This window comes from Podarcis bocagei (genome assembly GCF_964188305.1).
Source record: "Podarcis bocagei genome assembly, chromosome: 7".
Classification (NCBI taxonomy): domain Eukaryota; kingdom Metazoa; phylum Chordata; class Lepidosauria; order Squamata; family Lacertidae; genus Podarcis; species Podarcis bocagei.
Window position 1 is genome coordinate 52,971,524 of NC_138132.1, and position 17,208 is coordinate 52,988,731.

Below are 17,208 nucleotides of genomic sequence, written 5' to 3' on the forward strand. Positions count from 1 at the left end.
CTTGGGAGGACGCCATGCATTTCCAATGTATGGTATGGATGTGACCTATGACGCAATCCAAGCCAGGAAGTCTTCAGGCAGTTTGGGGAAATGCTCAGGCTCTAGCTGAGGTGAGCCTCCGGGTGAAGGGAGTCAAGAATGGAGGCAGCCCCCTGAGAAGAGAAGTCCGCTCTGCAAGACTTTGCTGTCAGGAATCACCAGCCCTCTCCTGCCTGTGCTTTGCAGTTTGTCAAGAACAACCTGAGTCCCGTGTGGGAGCCATTTAAAGTCTCACTGAACTCCCTGTGCAGCTGTGAAGAGAAGCGGAAGCTGAGGGTGAGTCCAAAATGGGGAGGGGGGGGAGCCTGTGACTGGACAGCACACTCAGCAGGGAGGCTGACCATGCCAGTAGTGCTGGGGTGAATTCAGAAGTACAGGGTCCCTTCATGATAATCACAGCAATGCCCCCTTACTGCCATGCCCCCTTCTAAGATTATACAGGCAATAATTTTTAAATTATTCAATAATAATCATTAGGAATGCATTGCAATGACCGGTGCAGATTTCCATGTGCTGCTTTCCAGCGAGATCTATTATTTAAGTTGACGGAATATGCGCAACTTGCGGATTTAACATATAGAATAAGAGAGCAAGAAGAACATACATTTAAAGAACGTTGGAAAATGCTTCTTGAGTATATGGAAAATATCGGTGTACAGTTGAAAACACTGGCAGCATTAAGATAAATTCAGCAGAGTAAATAATTTTAGATAGATGTAATGGTGGAAAACCAATTGTAATAGTTATTGTAAAATATGCAGGGATGTAAAATATGGAAAATGAACCATGGAAAGAGAAGAAGGGAAGTAACTGGATATGTTAAAGTATGTAAAATGTTTGTTTGAAATTGTAAAACAGAAATTTTAATTTTATATACGGTATATATATAAGAGAGATCTACTATTTTCTGTCCACATAAATGAGCAAATGATCTAGAGTGCTCTAATATCTAGTTGTGATTTCCATGAAATTTCATTGTACATAGCAGAACATGCACATATTCTCTTGAAAGGGAAGCACCTTGTGTTTCAGTGTTCCAAAAGGCTTAGCTTTGGAGCATCCAGAACCATCACCACTCCCGCCTCCTCTGTGTTTTTCCTGGGTGCCTTCTCCAGAGTGACCCTAGGAGCCAATCCTTAGTGGCAGACTCACCTCCTTTCACTCTGATTGGCTCCAATCAGCACAAAGGGTGAGAAGGCTTCTTCTCAGTGCTCCCCTTTCATCCTGATGGGGGATTGCTCTAGGATGCTGGAGACTGGAACTCTGCTGGGACCCTGCTGCAGAAACAGTAATGGATCTTCAACCCTTGCCCCCAACCCTGGACCATTACACCACTGGGCCTTGCACCAGAAGGGGGCTTGCTCACCCTTTCCACGCACTAAGCACCTCTCTCCTTTTCTCTTTCTTTTTCTCTCTCCGCATTCAGTGCGTCGTATTTGACTATGACTCCCGGGGCAAACACGACTTCATCGGAGAATTTTACACCACCTTTGAGGAGATGCAGAAAGCGATGGGGGGCAACAAGGTTGGTGTGTGGAGAGGAGTGTGAGAGAGGCCCATGTGACAGCCACCATCCGCTTGTAATGGACAAGGGTTCCCCCTCACATTTAGGGGGCCCCTTGAGCAAGACATGCTCCACGGGGCCCCCTCTGCCAGTGAGCCAACCTCCTCCTTGCAGAAGGGCTCTTTTCAGTGGGGCCCTGCTGGGGTGGGGACCCTTAGCAGATGCCTAACCATGCCACCCCTTGGCACCAGCCCTTCCCACCCACTTTCCCTTTCTTTGCTCTAGATGGCTTAGTGTGAGCATGCCCTGGGAAGGATACCCCAAGGCTTGGCATACAGTCAGGTTCCCCTTTCATTCAGACCTTACCTGGTCCCAGCTGAACACAACATGTGTCCAGCACCAGGTGTTGTGATCTCGCTTGCACAGACCCCCACTTGTCTTGATGCAGCTTGCAAGGGAGACACCTGGAATGGGAAGGGAACGCTTGCATTTCCCAGCAGTGCCTACCTCTCATAAGGGCGGCACACCTGCTCACCGTTGCTTCTCCTCCCCAAATCAGATCCAGTGGGATTGTATGAATCCGAAGTACAAGCTGAAGAAGCGAAACTACAAGAACTCGGGTGTGGTCATTCTCTTAGACTTGAAGGTGAGTTGTGCGGTGGGGGAAATGTACACAGGATGGGACAGTTTTCCTCTGAGAGAAGAGGCTGCACAGTGCCTGGGGGAGGGGGAAATCTACATGGGTAGAGATAGAAGGATAGCAAGACATCTTTGCAACCCAGCAGAAACACTGAGCCTTTTGCTGCTGGCTACCTCTTCACTCCCCCAGTCTGGCTGTGTCAGTTTGGTATCAGAGACTAGGGATGAGGTAGAAACTTGAAACTTGATTCAGTTTGCATTAAAAGGGGAACTGACCCCATTTACACTTTCCTAAACAGCAAGCAAACTAATTCACAGCCATCTTCAAAAATTGCAGTTCTGAGAATTTTGTAAAGTACTTCTCCATAAATACTGTACATCTAAAAGAGTAAAGCATGCATATAAATGCATATGATAGTGAAAGTAACATACAAATATGCATTAAAGGTAAAGGTAAAGGTACGCCTGCCCGTACGGGCCAGTCGTGCTGACTCTAGGGTTGTGCGGCCATCTCACTCTAGAGGCCGGGGGCCAGCACTGTCCGGAGACACTTCCGGGTCACGTGGCCAGCGTGACGAAGCTGCTCTGGCGAACCGGCACCAGAGCAGCACACGGAAATGCCGTTTACCTTCCCGCTAGAAAGCGGTACCTATTTATCTACTTGCACTTTAGGGGTGCTTTCGAACTGCTAGGTGGGCAGGAGCTGGGACTGAAAGACGGGAGCTCACCCCGCCGCGGGGATTCGAACCGCCGACCATGCGATCGGCAAGCCCTAGGCGCTGAGGTTTTACCCACAGCGCCACCCACATTACATATGGGGAAATTGCTTTGGAAAAATGTTTACGTTTGGCAAAACTGCATACAGGGTTGTATATATTGGGAGAAAATAACACTGAAATGCTGATTAAAACATTAAAAAAACAACAACTAACCGATGTGGAATTGCAGAGAACTGAATTTAAGGTTGGGGGGAAAAAGAGAAATGGAGAGAAAGCAAGATGGAGTATATTTGCCCATCTCTGACTGGGAATTTCTCCAAATCTTTCCCCTCTGGAATCTGGTGGGTTGCTGAGCTGTAAGCAAAGCCAGGTCCTCATTGAATTCTCTCCCCCCACACATTCGACCTGGATGTGCAGCCTTAATGGCTGCCTCCTCATGCCTGGAAGACTGCAGGAGGAAGGTGAATATGCCCACCCATGGCATTGGCTAACACATTCTTTGTCTGAAAGATCCACAGGGTCTACTCGTTCCTGGATTACATCATGGGTGGTTGCCAGATCCACTTCACGGTGAGTAGCAACGCTTGCCTTCCCCCACTGCACAGTGAACCCCTTCTAGCCTCAACTGAACATCATAGGCTGGTCTGTGTTTTTAAGGCAAGTCTTCTGATGAGTGTGTGTCTTTCACTGGAGCATTAGGGCAAATGGGACACTGCCCCAACAACCTCAGTCTATGTTCAGCCATCCCCACCTGCCTGCCTTCTTACTTCCAACCAGTCCTATCAGATTCCTCCTCCTCAATTACAAGCGTTGTCCTTGTAGAATTCAGGGGACAAAACTAGAGCTAGTTGGCTCTGCCTGCCATTGGCTCTGGCACAACCTACTGTTGGGCTCCCTCCCTTCTACCCTACCAGTCCCAATGGGCACCAGCACCGATGCTCAGCCTGGAGGAGAAAGATGGAAACAAAAGCAGAACGTGTTTGCTCTGCCTGTTGTTGGCTCTGGCTCCACCTACTGTTGGCCTCCCTGCCTTCCACCCTAGCAGTCTAAATGGGCACCAGTGAGCCCTTTATATTTCCATATGTGAAGCAACAACATCCTGCCTTTTCACATGCAACAAATCCGTGGGAGCCTGTCACTGTCCTGGATCGCCATGGTGGTTTGAGGTTCAAAAGCATATTCCACACATTGCAGTAGAACAGAAATACAGAAAACCCTCCAAACACTGCATATGCTCAAAGGCTGCGTAGATCTCAGCAAAGATGCTAGGCTTGTCAACTCTCCTCCATATGGGGATGTCACTTCCCTGGTTGCTGTCGCTAACACTGTTGTAGGATACAGGCTTAGGGCATGCTATCTGCACACGTGTGCGCACAAACAGCCCTTGCCTTGGCAGGCCAGCTTGTCACGTACAAATCAACCACAGGCTTGGCCAGGCAGTTTTGCAAATGGAGGCTTCTTCAGTGATCCTCCCCCAGGCCTTGGTGAGCTGCCAGGTGGGCATGTGTGGGGAGCAGCTCCTTTTCCTCCTCGGGCTTTCACAGTCCCTGCTGCCAGGCCTTTGCTGCAGCTTCGCACAGATTTTTCTCCCTTGAAAACAACCAGCGCCCAGATTGCGTTTTGAAAGAGCAACTCTCCTTCTTGGAGTGAGTCAGATCCTAGAACATTCAAGGAACAGATTGCTGGCTCTCAGCCTCTCCGCTCGCTGGGATACGAGCTGGGAACGATCCCAGGAATTAGAGGCTCACCATGTCTGGAGGTGCCAAGGCCTGTTGCTTGTTGGTGCCGCGCGACGTAGAGGCGAACAGCAGAGCAAGAACGGAATGGTAGCAGCAGGTGGCACAAAGCTGTGCTGTGCTTGGTGCTGCCCCTGGTGGGCAAAGCGGGAAAGCGCACCAAGATGGCACTCCTCCCTTTGAGTCCAAGTCTAGTGGCAAATGCCAGTTTTCAGGAGATATCAGGTTGGGATGGATCCATTCAGCTACTTAGCAAGGGGAGGAGAAGGAATCATAGAACTGTAGAGTCGGAAGGGATCCCAAAGGCCATGTAGTCCAACCCCCTGCAATGCAGGAATCACAACTAAAGAATCCCTGGCAGATGGCCATCCGACTTCTGCTTCAAAACCTCCCATGATGGAGAGTCCACCACTTCTGAGGCAGTCCATTCCACTGCCTAATAGCTGTTGCCATCAGTAAGTTCTTCCTAAAGTTTAGTTGGAATCTCCTTTCTTGTAATTAGAATCCATTGGTTCAAGTGCTACCCTCTGGAACAGCAGAAAACAAGTTTGCTTCATCTTCCAAGGAAGAGAAGAGGCTCATTGTTCTGGGCCCCTTTCACATCCATAGTCAGCAAATTGCTTGGCTAAATAGCAACCTTCTCCAACCTGGTGCCCTCAAGATGTTTCGGACAAGAACTACCATCAGGTCCAGCCAGCACAACTGTGTTGTCTGGGGCTGCTGGGAGTTATAGGGTGCTTCACTGCTGTGTGGGAGGAATATAAGTGCCTACGAGGAAGCTTAAGTTTGGGCAGTGGATTAAAGCACCCCAACACAACAAATCCACTTTAGAAAAAGAAACCCTCTTTTCTCAATTAGGAAAGTCACAGGAAAATGCATTGAAAAGTGTGGAATGAATGAATGATCAATGGGAGATGCCTAACTGCTATGTGGGCAAATCAGGATGAATGCAAGATGAATGCTTTATGCCTCATTGGAAGGGAGCTCCATGGTATAGTGGTTAGTGTTGGACCTGAGAGCATGGGCGTAGGCAAGATTTATGTGGGAGAGGGGCAGGAGTTGGACTGAGCTATCTGCAATGCAATCGGTAGTTAAGTATTTTTATTTATTTACTTGATGGGAGGCAGCTGTCCCGCCCCGCCCCCCCGCTGGCTACGCCTATGCCTGGGAGATCAGGGTTCAAATCCCCACTCGGTCATGAAGCTCAGTGGGTGACCTTGGGCCAGTCTCTCAGCCTAACCTACTTTGCAGGGTTGTTGTGGGGATTAAATGAGGAAGGGGAAGAACCATATCCACCACCCTGAGCTCCTTGGAGGAAAAGATGGGATATAAATGTGATAAATAAATAAATTAGAAGTTCCCCCGCAAATAAATCTGAAGGAATGCTCAGTAAGGACTGGATCTTTTCTAAGCTCCGTGTCAGCTTTGCGCGAACAAGTCAAGATGAAAGCTCAGTAAATGGGAGTCATCTGCGGAGCTGATAGTCAGAAACATCGGCTGGCCGGGTGTGCATGCTGCGTTGGGGAGGCTTTGCCAGATATTTCAGGGCAGCTCCAAACTCTCCTTGTAAAACTGCTAAGCACTGCAGCTGGAGATGGAGCGATGATCTTAGCAGAGCTTCCTGATTCTGCCTTGTTGAGTGGGAGGCGGCCATCGTCAAGGCTACCACCTTCAAGCCTACCACTTTGGGATCTATCTGCCGCCTGCTAACTCGCTTCTGGTTTTGACGGGTCTATTCTCATAAATCTGCAAGCGGCACGTCTGCATCACTGCATGAACGGTTTATTTCAACCCAATAAACACACTTGGAGCGCCTGTTCTTTTCTCGGCTGAGAGAGGTGTGAAAGCGGAGAGCAAGTGGGAGAATGAGGCGGCTGCTTTGTTAAGGCAAATACAAATTGTTGTGACTTTCCTATCAGGCATCTGTGAGAAGGGCGATCTGTGCGGGTTGCCCTGAGGCAGTTCCTGGCTAGACAAAAGTCTTGTCACAAGCGTGTCAGTTGTTGCAGGCATTTTGTTTCCATGGGAACTAATTGTTAGAACATTTTCTGGGTGTGTGCGCAAAAGACAGAACTCCCCACCCGCAGCAAAGGGATGTTTTAAGCTAGGTGTCTGTGTTGTAAAAGAAGAACAGACTGTGGTTTGAGTGAAACTGAGAGAAAGAAGCAGGGAGATGCTCTTGTAAGCATCTTAGTATGTTGCCTGTCTGCAATGAGATCTGATGTGGGGACCGTGGACTTTGGCATGTTTAAACCAAAACTAGAGGATCTGTAACATTTCAGGGTAGTTGGAATCCCACCATCCCCAATCACCCTGGCAGACCATCACAAATGAAAACATGAATTGCTGTTTGTTCCGATTCAGCGCTGAATAGCGTGTTTTCCTGGGGAAAGTGGGGGGGGGGGGGAGAGAAACACTTGGACATGGAACTTTAAAGGAAGGAAACGTGTGGCAAAAGGTAAGTGCGGATGTGAGGTTATCCAAGAGGATAATTTGGCTAACCAGTGGAGGATCCTCCTGTGTTATATTTCTTCTCTGCTCTTCTGCCTTCCCAGGTGGCCATTGACTTCACAGCTTCCAACGGAGACCCCCGAAACAGCTGCTCCCTCCACTACATCAACCCCTACCAGCCCAATGAATACCTGAAGGCGTTGGTAGCCGTGGGGGAGATTTGCCAAGACTATGACAGGTGACCGGATGTGTCTTGGCTCCTACTCTTGCTTCCTGACCAGACCTGAGCTCCCTTACCTCTTACTCACCAGCCCTGCCTAAGAACATCTGGGCTGGGGCAGGGCAGAGAGAGTAGGGCATGAACAGTCGCAACATTCATGTGTTGGGGGGGGGGGAGACCGGGGGTTTGGAGCTCACAAGTCTGCCTCCTCTTTCAGCCAAGCTTGTAGAAGGAGGATGATTTTGGACTCCAGCTCCCATCAGCCCCAGACAGCATGGCCAGGGTTCAGGGATGATGGGAGTTGTAGTCTGGCAGCACCTGGAGAGCCACCAGTTCTCTACTCCTGCTGTAGCATATTCATCAACGTACTTGGTATACCAGAGTCGCCCCCTGAAATGAACACAACAGTGTCTTGAAGAACATGGTCAGGACCAAGTGAGATGTGGTCTTAGATGCATCTTCAGTTAATTATTTTATTGCTTTATATCCTGCCTTGCATCCATTATGGAACTTAAGGTAGTGTAGAGGTAGTTTCCAGGTGTTCACCCATCCAGACACTGACCAGACACAGACCTTCTTAGCTTAAGGAACATGGGGGTGGCCTCTAGTGCCTTTGGACTATACCCTTTGCCTTTAATGTGCACACTTTTTAAAATAATGCAGAGAGTTGATGGGTGGGTGGGGCTGATCATTTTTCAGATCCAAACAGGTGAGAAGAGGAGTTTAGCCCTTTCCTCATCTGCTGACGCGTGTGGCATTGTGGTCTAAACCACTGAGCCTCTTGGGCTTGCTGATCGGAAGGTTGGCTGTTTGAATCCCCGCAACGGAGTGAGCTCCTGTTGCTCTGTCCCAGCTTTTGCCAGCCTAGCAGTTTGAAAGCACACTACTGCAAGTAGATAAATAGGAACTCCTGTGGCGGGAAGGTAAACGGCATTTCCATGAGCTCTGGCTTCCATCACGGTGTTCCATTGTGGCAGAAGTGGTTTAGTCATGATGGTCACATGGAAAGCTGTCTGTGGACAAATGCCAGCTCCCTCGGCCTGAAAAGTAGATGAGCACCAAACCCCACAGTTGCCTTTCACTGGACTTAACCATCCAGGGGGTCCTTTACCTTTTTTTACTTTTACATCTGCTGTACTTCTAACAAAAGTTCCAGGTTCCATCCCAATGCAACTAGCTGCTCTGGGGAAAGCCATTTTCATCAAGCCAAACTCTCCTTCCAAACCTGCTGCACTTCTGATAATTATCGCCCTCCCCCTAGAAGCTATTGTGTGCATTTACAAAAATGCACATTAAATGAAGATGCATTTAACGGTTGCATCCTCAGTGCTAGAACAGTTGCACAAACAACCATTGTGTCTGCTTGGGCTGATAATGTTTCATCCCCAGCAACAAGGGAAAATGGTGCACAAACATCATCTCTGCACCACAATAATGATGGATGATGGGGAAAACCTCTCACATGGTGAGGCTGGATGTCCTGGGCTTTCCCTGACCATCTTCCAGAAGTGGGTGGGTGGAGGAACAGGAGAGAGGTCACTGATCACATCTGCACCATACATTTAGAGCCACCACACATGGCTTCCTCCAATGAATCATGGGTGCTGTAGTCCACTACTCACAGAGCTATAGTTCCCAGCACCCTTAACCAAGTACAGTTCCCAGGATAGCTTGGGGAAAGCCATCTACTTAAAATATATGGTGTGGGTGTTACAATGTGAATGTGACCTTGGTTTCCTGGGGCACCTCTTCATGTGTTTATGGTGCCAAACCAAGAATGCAGGGAAACCATTCCAGTGCACCCCCTAAGACCTTGCACCCTGCTTCTCCACAGTGATAAGAAATTCTCCGCCTTAGGTTTTGGAGCCAGAATCCCACCCAACTACGAAGTAAGTAAAGGACCATCTGGGAAATGATGGGGCTGGGGGGGGGGGAAAGAGGCCCCTGGACAGGGTTGGAAATAAGGGAGGATGGGGAGGGATCAGTGCCAGAGGAGGGTGCAAGAAGGAGGGGCTGGTGTTGTGGGTCCCTTTCATATACATGCTGATGTTTGTCTTTCCTGTCCTGGGCAGATCTCCCATGATTTTGCCATTAACTTCAACCCAAACGATGATGAGTGTGAAGGTAAGAAGCTGACCAGGGTTGCTTTGGAGTCTTTATTCCATCAAACGCACCCCAAGCCAATGCCTGAGTCTATCACACACACCCCAACCCCTGAGTCCATCAGGACTGTACTTGTACCTGGATTGGCACTTCCAGGTCTGTTTTCAGGAAAGGGCCATAGCTCAGCAGGAAGAGCCTTGGCTTTGCTTGCAAAAAAATCTCAAGTTCAATCCCTAGAAGCATCTCCAGCTGGGACCGGAAAATGTTCCTGCTTGAAACCCTGGAGATTGCCTTATCACAGTGCTCCACTGAAGGCAATGGCTTCTGGCTACCCCTAACCCCAGCCTTTCCCTCTTCGTGCTAGGAATCCAAGGTGTGGTGGAGTCCTATCAGAACTGCTTGCCCAAGATACAGCTCTACGGGCCAACCAATGTGGCGCCAATCATTTCCAAGGTAGCCAGAGTCGCAGCGGATGAGGAGAAGACAAAGGAAGCCTCCGTAAGTGGGCCACCAAGCCTGGGGCTGCAGCTCGGTTGTGGAGTGCCTGTTTTGCATGCAGAAGGCTCCAGGTTCCATCCATGGCATCTCCAGGCAGGGCTGGGAGAGTCTCCTGCCCAAGTCCCTGAAGAGCTGCTGCCAGTTAAAATGTCAGCAGTACTAGGCTAGGTGGACAGTGGCTTCCTAGGTTCCCTGCATTTTCTCACCATAGCTCGGTAGCAGAGCATCTGCTTTGTATCCAGAAAGTACCATGTTCAATCCTGGCATCTCCAGGCAGGGCTGGGGAAGTATCCTTCCTGAAACCCTGGAGAGTTGCTGTCAGTCAGCACAGACAGCACTGAGCTCCCGGTCCTTCCTCTGCCTTGGTATAAGGCAGCGTCCTATGTTCTGGGACGGTTAGGTTGGCAAGTCTGCTCTCACCCAAGAATTTCAAGGATTTGTGTGTGAGCTGGAATTTGGATGCTTCATAGCCCTGCCCCCTCACCCCGTCCTGCTTGATGGAAATCTACCGAGTGCTGGGGCTGGGGGATTCACATTCTGGAGGGTTTGCTTGGGCCATTTGCATGCATGCACAAAAGCCCTGGACAGGCTAAAGGGACTTTAACTAAATTCTCCTTCATTATTTACACACACCAAGTACTCTGGGACCCAGGGACATGCCAGTTTGGATTCTTCAGGGATCATGTCAGCTCTTTGCTCGCTAAATGTCTGAAAGCTTTGCTGCTGAGCCCATCAATTAGTGACAGTAGTTAATGTGGCGTTACGGGCCTGAGCTTCAGGTGGGTGGGTGGGGGCTGGAAATTGCATTTCCCTGACTTGGTTTGAGCTGTGCATGAAGGATGCCAACCTGAGGGGACTTTCTTTGGGGTGGGGGTAAGCAGAGACTGTTGTGGGGTCAGTGTATGTGATGACAGGGAAAAGCAAGCATGGGGATGTGAACCCCTGCAGTTGTTGCTGGACTCCAGCTCCCAGCAGTCATCAGAGCCAATGTCTAAGGATGATAGGAATTGTAGGCCAGCAATTTCCAGAGGGCATAGGGACCCTCTGTGCTGGTGACCTCAAGGCTTTTATTGGTACCTTGAAAGCTGCATCTCCTCTTTGGTCTTTGTGCTGCACTGTCCGTTGTGGGCAGCCTGCTGGATGCTTATGGGAAGAGGCCAGAAACCACCTTAGTTGTGAGTCCTGGGGGACCTGCTCCCTGCCTTGCAGGCCTCCCACCTGGCCTGGGAGGGTGGAGCCAAGACTGACTCCAGCTACAAAAGTTGAGGCTGCGGAACAGACTCTTGAGCTGGGGTAATATTTAGGGGTTTTTGTTATGGACATTGTTCAGCATGTACTTTTTATTCATTGTTCATGACTACTATTGTTATTTTTGTGATTATACAATTTTATTTATTTATTTGTTTATTTATTTATTTATTTTAGAAGTTGTAAGCCACCTTGAACATGGTTTTAACTTTGGAAAAGTGGCATTCAAATAAAATGCATCTTGTATGAGGAACTATGCTCCAAATTCCCGCAATGAACCTTGGAGATCCTTTTGGGGCTGGACCTTCTAGCCACCCTCCTGGTTCCCTTTTCCCTGACCCCTCATCTTTTTCATCTCTCTATCTCTCTCTTTCTCTCTCCGCAGCAATATTTCATCCTGCTGATCCTGACGGACGGGGTCGTGAGTGACATGGGAGACACGCGGGAGGCCATCGTCCGGGCCTCCTACCTGCCCATGTCCATCATCATCGTAGGTGTGGGCAACGCCGATTTCACTGACATGCAGGTCTTGGATGGGGATGATGGCATCCTGCGCTCCCCCAAAGGCGAGCCCGTCCTGCGTGACATCGTGCAGTTTGTCCCCTTCCGAGAGTTCAAGAATGTAAGTTGCCCTGCAATGCAGACACACTTGCATCTTCCCCCTAGTTTCTCCTGCTCTGTTAGGACAGACTCGTTTTCTCTCTGGTGTTGCATGCATCTCTTACAGATTCTAAACCCAGAGTTACAGGATAACAGGGCTGGAGGGTACCCTCTTCTTAACACATCTTCAACTAACTCCTCTTAGTACCAGCCTGGCTGGAATGTGTCCTTGAACTCTGATCATGCCTCTTGGTTGCCTGGGTGGAGGACAGAGCAGGTGTTTGTGAGCGTCTGTAGAAACTACTGATTTTTATTTCAGGAAGCCTACCCAGGCATATGATTTGGTTCTGCCTACTTGTCTTTAACATTTTGCTGAGTTTATGTGTGCATTATCAATAATTGTTTTATGCACACCAATTAGAGATGTTTTTTTTTTAAAAAAAGAAATATCTCACTTTTAAAAGAAATTATAAACAACACCGATTCTAAATCCATTTACAATATACACATTATACTTATAGTATCATAACACAAATTGCAGTATAAAATCTCCCTTTCGGGGGAGGGGGGGGAATCTACTGTATCCAGTAAATCTACTTAATTATAAGATACAACGAACAGAGACACCCCCTTTTTAGATAAATTAATGAATAACATTTGGCAAACTATTTAATTCCATTTCCATTATATTTCACAGACTTAAATGTCTCCCCACAATGGGCATGGGTTTACTGAGTTCGCAGTTTTTTATTAAGTGGTTTATCCACACACCCCCAATAAAAAATAAATAAATATGATTGGGTTGTAAAAAAGAAGAAAGAAATTAGCTTTCTCTACAAAGATAAAATAATTAACATTTCTTGCTCTTCCTGCTTTTGCCCTCAAACTGAAAAGGGGTCCCCCAACCCCTGATTTTGCAACTGAAGAGCACAGTGGTGCAGGAAGAATGATCAAGGCCACTAGCATAGACTGTGACTTGCAGTGTCTCCCCCGAAACCCTCCCAGCCCTGAAACATGAGGGGCTGGAGAGGGCTGAGTGGTGCAGGGGCAGGGCAGGACAGGCCTGCTGGGGGTTTTCTCTTTCACTTTGCCTGTTTTCTCACTCCACAGCATGTCGGAAAGGAAAATCCATAGTTGGGTATTTCTGGCAGCCGGAGGCACAAGACGCTTGGCCATTGCGAAGGCCTAATTGGGCTTGATTGTCAGTAATTTAGGCCTCGGGAGACAAGCTGTCTGTTGCTGAGCCCGAGTGAGCTGTGAGGCGAGATTAACCCTCTGGGCCCTGGCGCCAAGAGCGCCGAGAAGTGACAGGTGCTATTAGTCGAGAGAGAGGCAGACGCGGACCTTCTCTGCGGGAAGGAGGAGGGAGACAACTTGCCCTTCCTCAGAATGCCCTCATCCTGGCAACATTCCCAGTTCTGCTCAGGAGGACGAAGGGAAGCAGCAAAGCAGGGGCTTTTCTTCTGTGGAGCGGGGGACCTTGCAAGGCTATGAGGTCTCTGCATTAGGGATTTTTGGGGAGGGCTGTGACACAGTGGCAGAGCACCTGCTGTGCATGCAGAAAGTTCCAAGTTAAATCCCCATCATCTCCAAAAAGAGTTGGGAGGGACCCATGTCTGAAGCCCTGGAGAACCACTGACAGTCAGTGCAGACTAACTGGGCCCAGGATAGGTCCCCGTTTAGTTCGTTCAGTCATTCACTACAAGCTGCATCTACCTGCCCCCACCTAATGTGGCATCAGGTCTGGGGAGGATACAGCTACAAATGAACAATGAGGAGCTTAATGTGACCTCCCAATTGTTCCTTTGCTAGCTGGGCTCCCAGCTGATCAGCACTGGCAGGGAGCTATGTTGGGATGGCCTGTACTAGGGAGCTCCCCACTGGGAAATCCCTAGTGCAGCCAAGATGGCTGGAGGAAGCAGTTTGGAGCAGAGGAAGCAGTATGGATTCAAAAAGGACTTCAGAGGAGCTCTCTGTAAACCACGCCTTTGAAGGCAAGCTCCAGACCCAGTCTGCTGATTGGCATGGGAAGTGCATCTTAAAAGGAAGCTGCTGTATCTGCCAAGCAGCTAGTGGCAGCCACCTCTTTTGAACTGTGGCAGGTGTCAGTCACCTGTTGTCATGGTGGCACTAGGTGACTGACAGGTAGGCAATCCTGCTCACCTGTTAAAGTTCACCCAGAGGGGCAGAATGGGTGGGAATCAGGAGTCTTGCCTGCTGGTTGAATCCAGTTTTCCACTCCGGTTGTGTAGCCAACACTGAGCTATGGCCTGGCTGTTTCCTAGGTTCCTATTCCTAAAGTGACAGTGCGCAGCAACATGTCCTTCCTAATGGCCATTGATGCATTTTGAGCTAACCTTTTCCTTCCTCTTCCTTCCAGGCCTCCCCGACTGCCCTGGCCAAATGTGTGTTGGCAGAGGTGCCCAAGCAGGTTGTGGAATATTACAGCTACAAGGCCTTACCTCCCCGATGCCCCAAAGGCAGCACCCCTGACCCGACTCTGAACTCACCCTCACCCCAGTGACAAGGGCCCCCACCCCTTTGGGCCTCAGCCACATTGTCTGTCTTCCCTCCATCTGCCAGTTCCTTCCCCTAGTGAAGTAGGAGAGAGAGAGAGAGAGAGAGAGAGAGAGAGGGGGGGGAGAAGGGAGCCCAAACCAGTGCCAGGGAGGATAGAAGGTTCCCGGGTCCTGCAACAAACTTCAGCCACCAAAAAAGGAGAGGAGAAGGCCAGCCTGTCACCACCACCACATCCCTCGCATGCCCTTCTCCCAGTGGCACAATAAGAGATCAGAGCTGGCCCCTTGGAAGCGAGTGAGTTCTAGGAGGACCCATCTCTCCCAAGGGGAAGAAAAGGGCCTCCACTACCCCAGGCAGAACACACAGTGTGACAAATTCCCTTGTGAATGCGGTTTGGCCCAGGAGATACCTAAAGCACAACCAGAGAAAACCCACTTCTGTCTCACCTATGGAAAAGGGGAGAGAGGGCATTGGGTGGGCAACTGGCATTCCCCTTGTTGGCCATTTGGAGATGGGAGACTGAGGGCAGGGAAGGATGCAGAAAGCTTAGTGGGTGGGGGCGGAATGAGTAGCTTTGTCCCCATATCATACACACACACACACACACACACACACACACACACACCATTGCCCAAAGAAGGTAGTTCTGACCTTGTTTACTTCTGTTTCCCATCCACCCCTCACCCCCAGGGTGAATAAGCCTCCCTCTTCTTGGATGAAACTGTGGCAAGGGAGTCTGCAGCTCCCATTTGCTTCCATGGAGAGGCCTGGTGGAAGTGGATGAGCTAGTGAAGCAGAGAGGATGGTGGAAGGGGAGAGAGGGAACAGAGGAGAGGAAATGCCTCCCCCCTTTTGCTGCTGGAGTTGGTGCTACCTTTCCCCCTTGGCTGCTGGTGTGTGTTGCTGTAATAATGCCAGCTGCCCCCCCCCCCGGTTTAAGAAAGATGAGAGGAGCCAAGGCAGAGTCCCTGCAAGAACTGTTTCAACACCTTGTCCGTTGCCATGTCAACTGCAGAAAACCAACCCCAAACCATCCTTGATTCTCTTGAGTGACCAGCTGGAGTCCCTCAACTTTCCCTTGATGCCAAGCACCATGAGGGGGGCATTGGCATTGGGGGTATGGCTCTCCCTCTGTATGGCATGCAGGGTGTGGCCTCAGCTTGAGCCAGCCTTCCACAACCTCCAGATGTTTTGGAGTGCACCTCCCATCATTGTTGACCATTAGCCATGCTGGCTGGGACTAATGGGAATTGTAGTCCAAAATGTCTGGAGAAATACGTGGCTAAGGAAGACTGGCTTAAGAGGGTCCCCAGATACATTGCTATTGCACTTATGTCCATTTCACCATCCCATCCTGTGCATGAAGTTCATTGGGTTCCTGTGGAGGCACCATGCCCAGCTCTGCCTACTCCTCCACTTGGTACGTGGTTGTCTTTCACTATGATGTTGTTGTTTGCCTAAGGTTTGCATGACAAATCTACTTGATGTACCAAAAGAGGCAGCCAAATAAAAGGATATGTTCTGTTCCCCCTTGTTCTCTGCACTTTTTCTGATGTGGAAAGTTAAAATGTGCCCCAAAGTAAGGCTACTGAACAGTAGTGGTGTTGGGACCAATTCACAGGAGCTGAGAGGAGCAGCAGCTCAATAAGAGCTGCTGGATCAGGCTAATGCCCTGTCAAGTCCAGCATCCTGTTCTCAAAGTGGCCAAGCATGTGCCTGTGGGAAATCTGCAAGCAGAAGCCAAGCGCAAGAGCATCCCCTTCCACCCATATGGTTTCCAACAACTGCCTCCAGCCAGGGAGGCAGAGCATAGCCCTCATGGCTACTAGATGGAGTTGTTCCTGGAGGCAGTGATTATTGGGAGGGTGCCCACATAGTAGCCAGGTGTCACCCCAGAGGCGTCTTCCCACCATGCCTTGCAATGATGCAGATAATTGGTGGGGCAAACACCTTGGCTTATTCAGTACAGCATTTTCGTGACAGCAAAATACCATGGCATGTCTGGGCAGCTTAGTAATTGAATTTGCAACAGGAGGTGGCCAGTATGGACATATCTACACAGTGGGCATTTTAGCCTTGGCAAGCCTAAGAAATTGTGTTAAATGTCACAACTGGCTCCACTTTAAAGAAGCAACAGAAAAGGTCCAGTGACTGGAAATTCCCACTGAAATAAATGTGCTTTCCATATGCATACATGTGTGTGTGTGTGCAGAATTACACCCCTGCTGTGTTATTATGCCGGTTGTTCCATGTCCAACTGGGGTGTTGCTTTTTCTGGGTCTAATCAGGCTCTGAATCTCACTACAACATTAAAAAAATATATATCAAAAAAATCCTGGTCCTATGTTTCCCGACAGTTACGCACACAAGACATGTCTGGTTGGAGACCAGTGATGCCAATTAGAGATGAAAAGCAGTGACCTCTTAATAGGATCTGAGGCCACAGTCTATTTTACAAATAAAGTGGTGGGAAGCCTAAAAGGCAACCCAGCTTGAAACCACTGATGCTTCTCTCCGATCAGCCTTTCCTTTTTTTGAAGTTCAGCCACATAGGAACAGACAGAGGTCTGTTTGCACAGTGTTGGCGGCTATAGAGAGCCCGATATCAAAGCCAGAGATTTGATTTCCTTTCTCTGAATGTTTGAAATGGCAGGATTTATTCATTTAATATATATTTTTGTAAAAGCTTGAATCACCTTCTATAGAGTTAAAGCCAGACTTTTTCTGCCTTAGTTTGACTCAGGGCTCCCAGGGTATGCTGGTTGGAAGCCATGGTGTATACTAGAAGGACAGGGTCATGTCCAGAACTGGAAAGTTATGCAAGATCACAACAAGCAAGGCCTTTCAGGACCTTGGACAGATCACTGTGGCCATACTGGCTCCAGCTCACCTAAGGAGAGCTGTTGCCATAGAAGCATGCTGAGTCCATCT

General features: G+C 49.2%; 1 protein-coding gene across 2 annotated transcripts in view; it reads left to right on the forward strand.

The window, feature by feature from the left end:
* CPNE7 (copine 7) overlaps positions 1-15,803 on the forward strand; it is a 42,018-nt gene extending 26,215 nt beyond the window's left edge. For both annotated transcript variants that reach the window (XM_081202341.1, XM_081202342.1), the window contains 10 exons: positions 226-315; positions 1,466-1,564; positions 2,103-2,189; positions 3,412-3,471; positions 7,193-7,326; positions 9,143-9,197; positions 9,381-9,432; positions 9,776-9,909; positions 11,543-11,779; positions 14,138-15,803. In XM_081202341.1, coding sequence (XP_081058467.1) covers positions 226-315; positions 1,466-1,564; positions 2,103-2,189; positions 3,412-3,471; positions 7,193-7,326; positions 9,143-9,197; positions 9,381-9,432; positions 9,776-9,909; positions 11,543-11,779; positions 14,138-14,281 — 1,092 coding nt within the window. In that variant the 3' untranslated portion in view covers positions 14,282-15,803. The remainder of the gene's footprint in view (positions 1-225; positions 316-1,465; positions 1,565-2,102; positions 2,190-3,411; positions 3,472-7,192; positions 7,327-9,142; positions 9,198-9,380; positions 9,433-9,775; positions 9,910-11,542; positions 11,780-14,137) is intronic.
* The last annotated feature ends 1,405 nt before the right edge of the window (positions 15,804-17,208 follow it).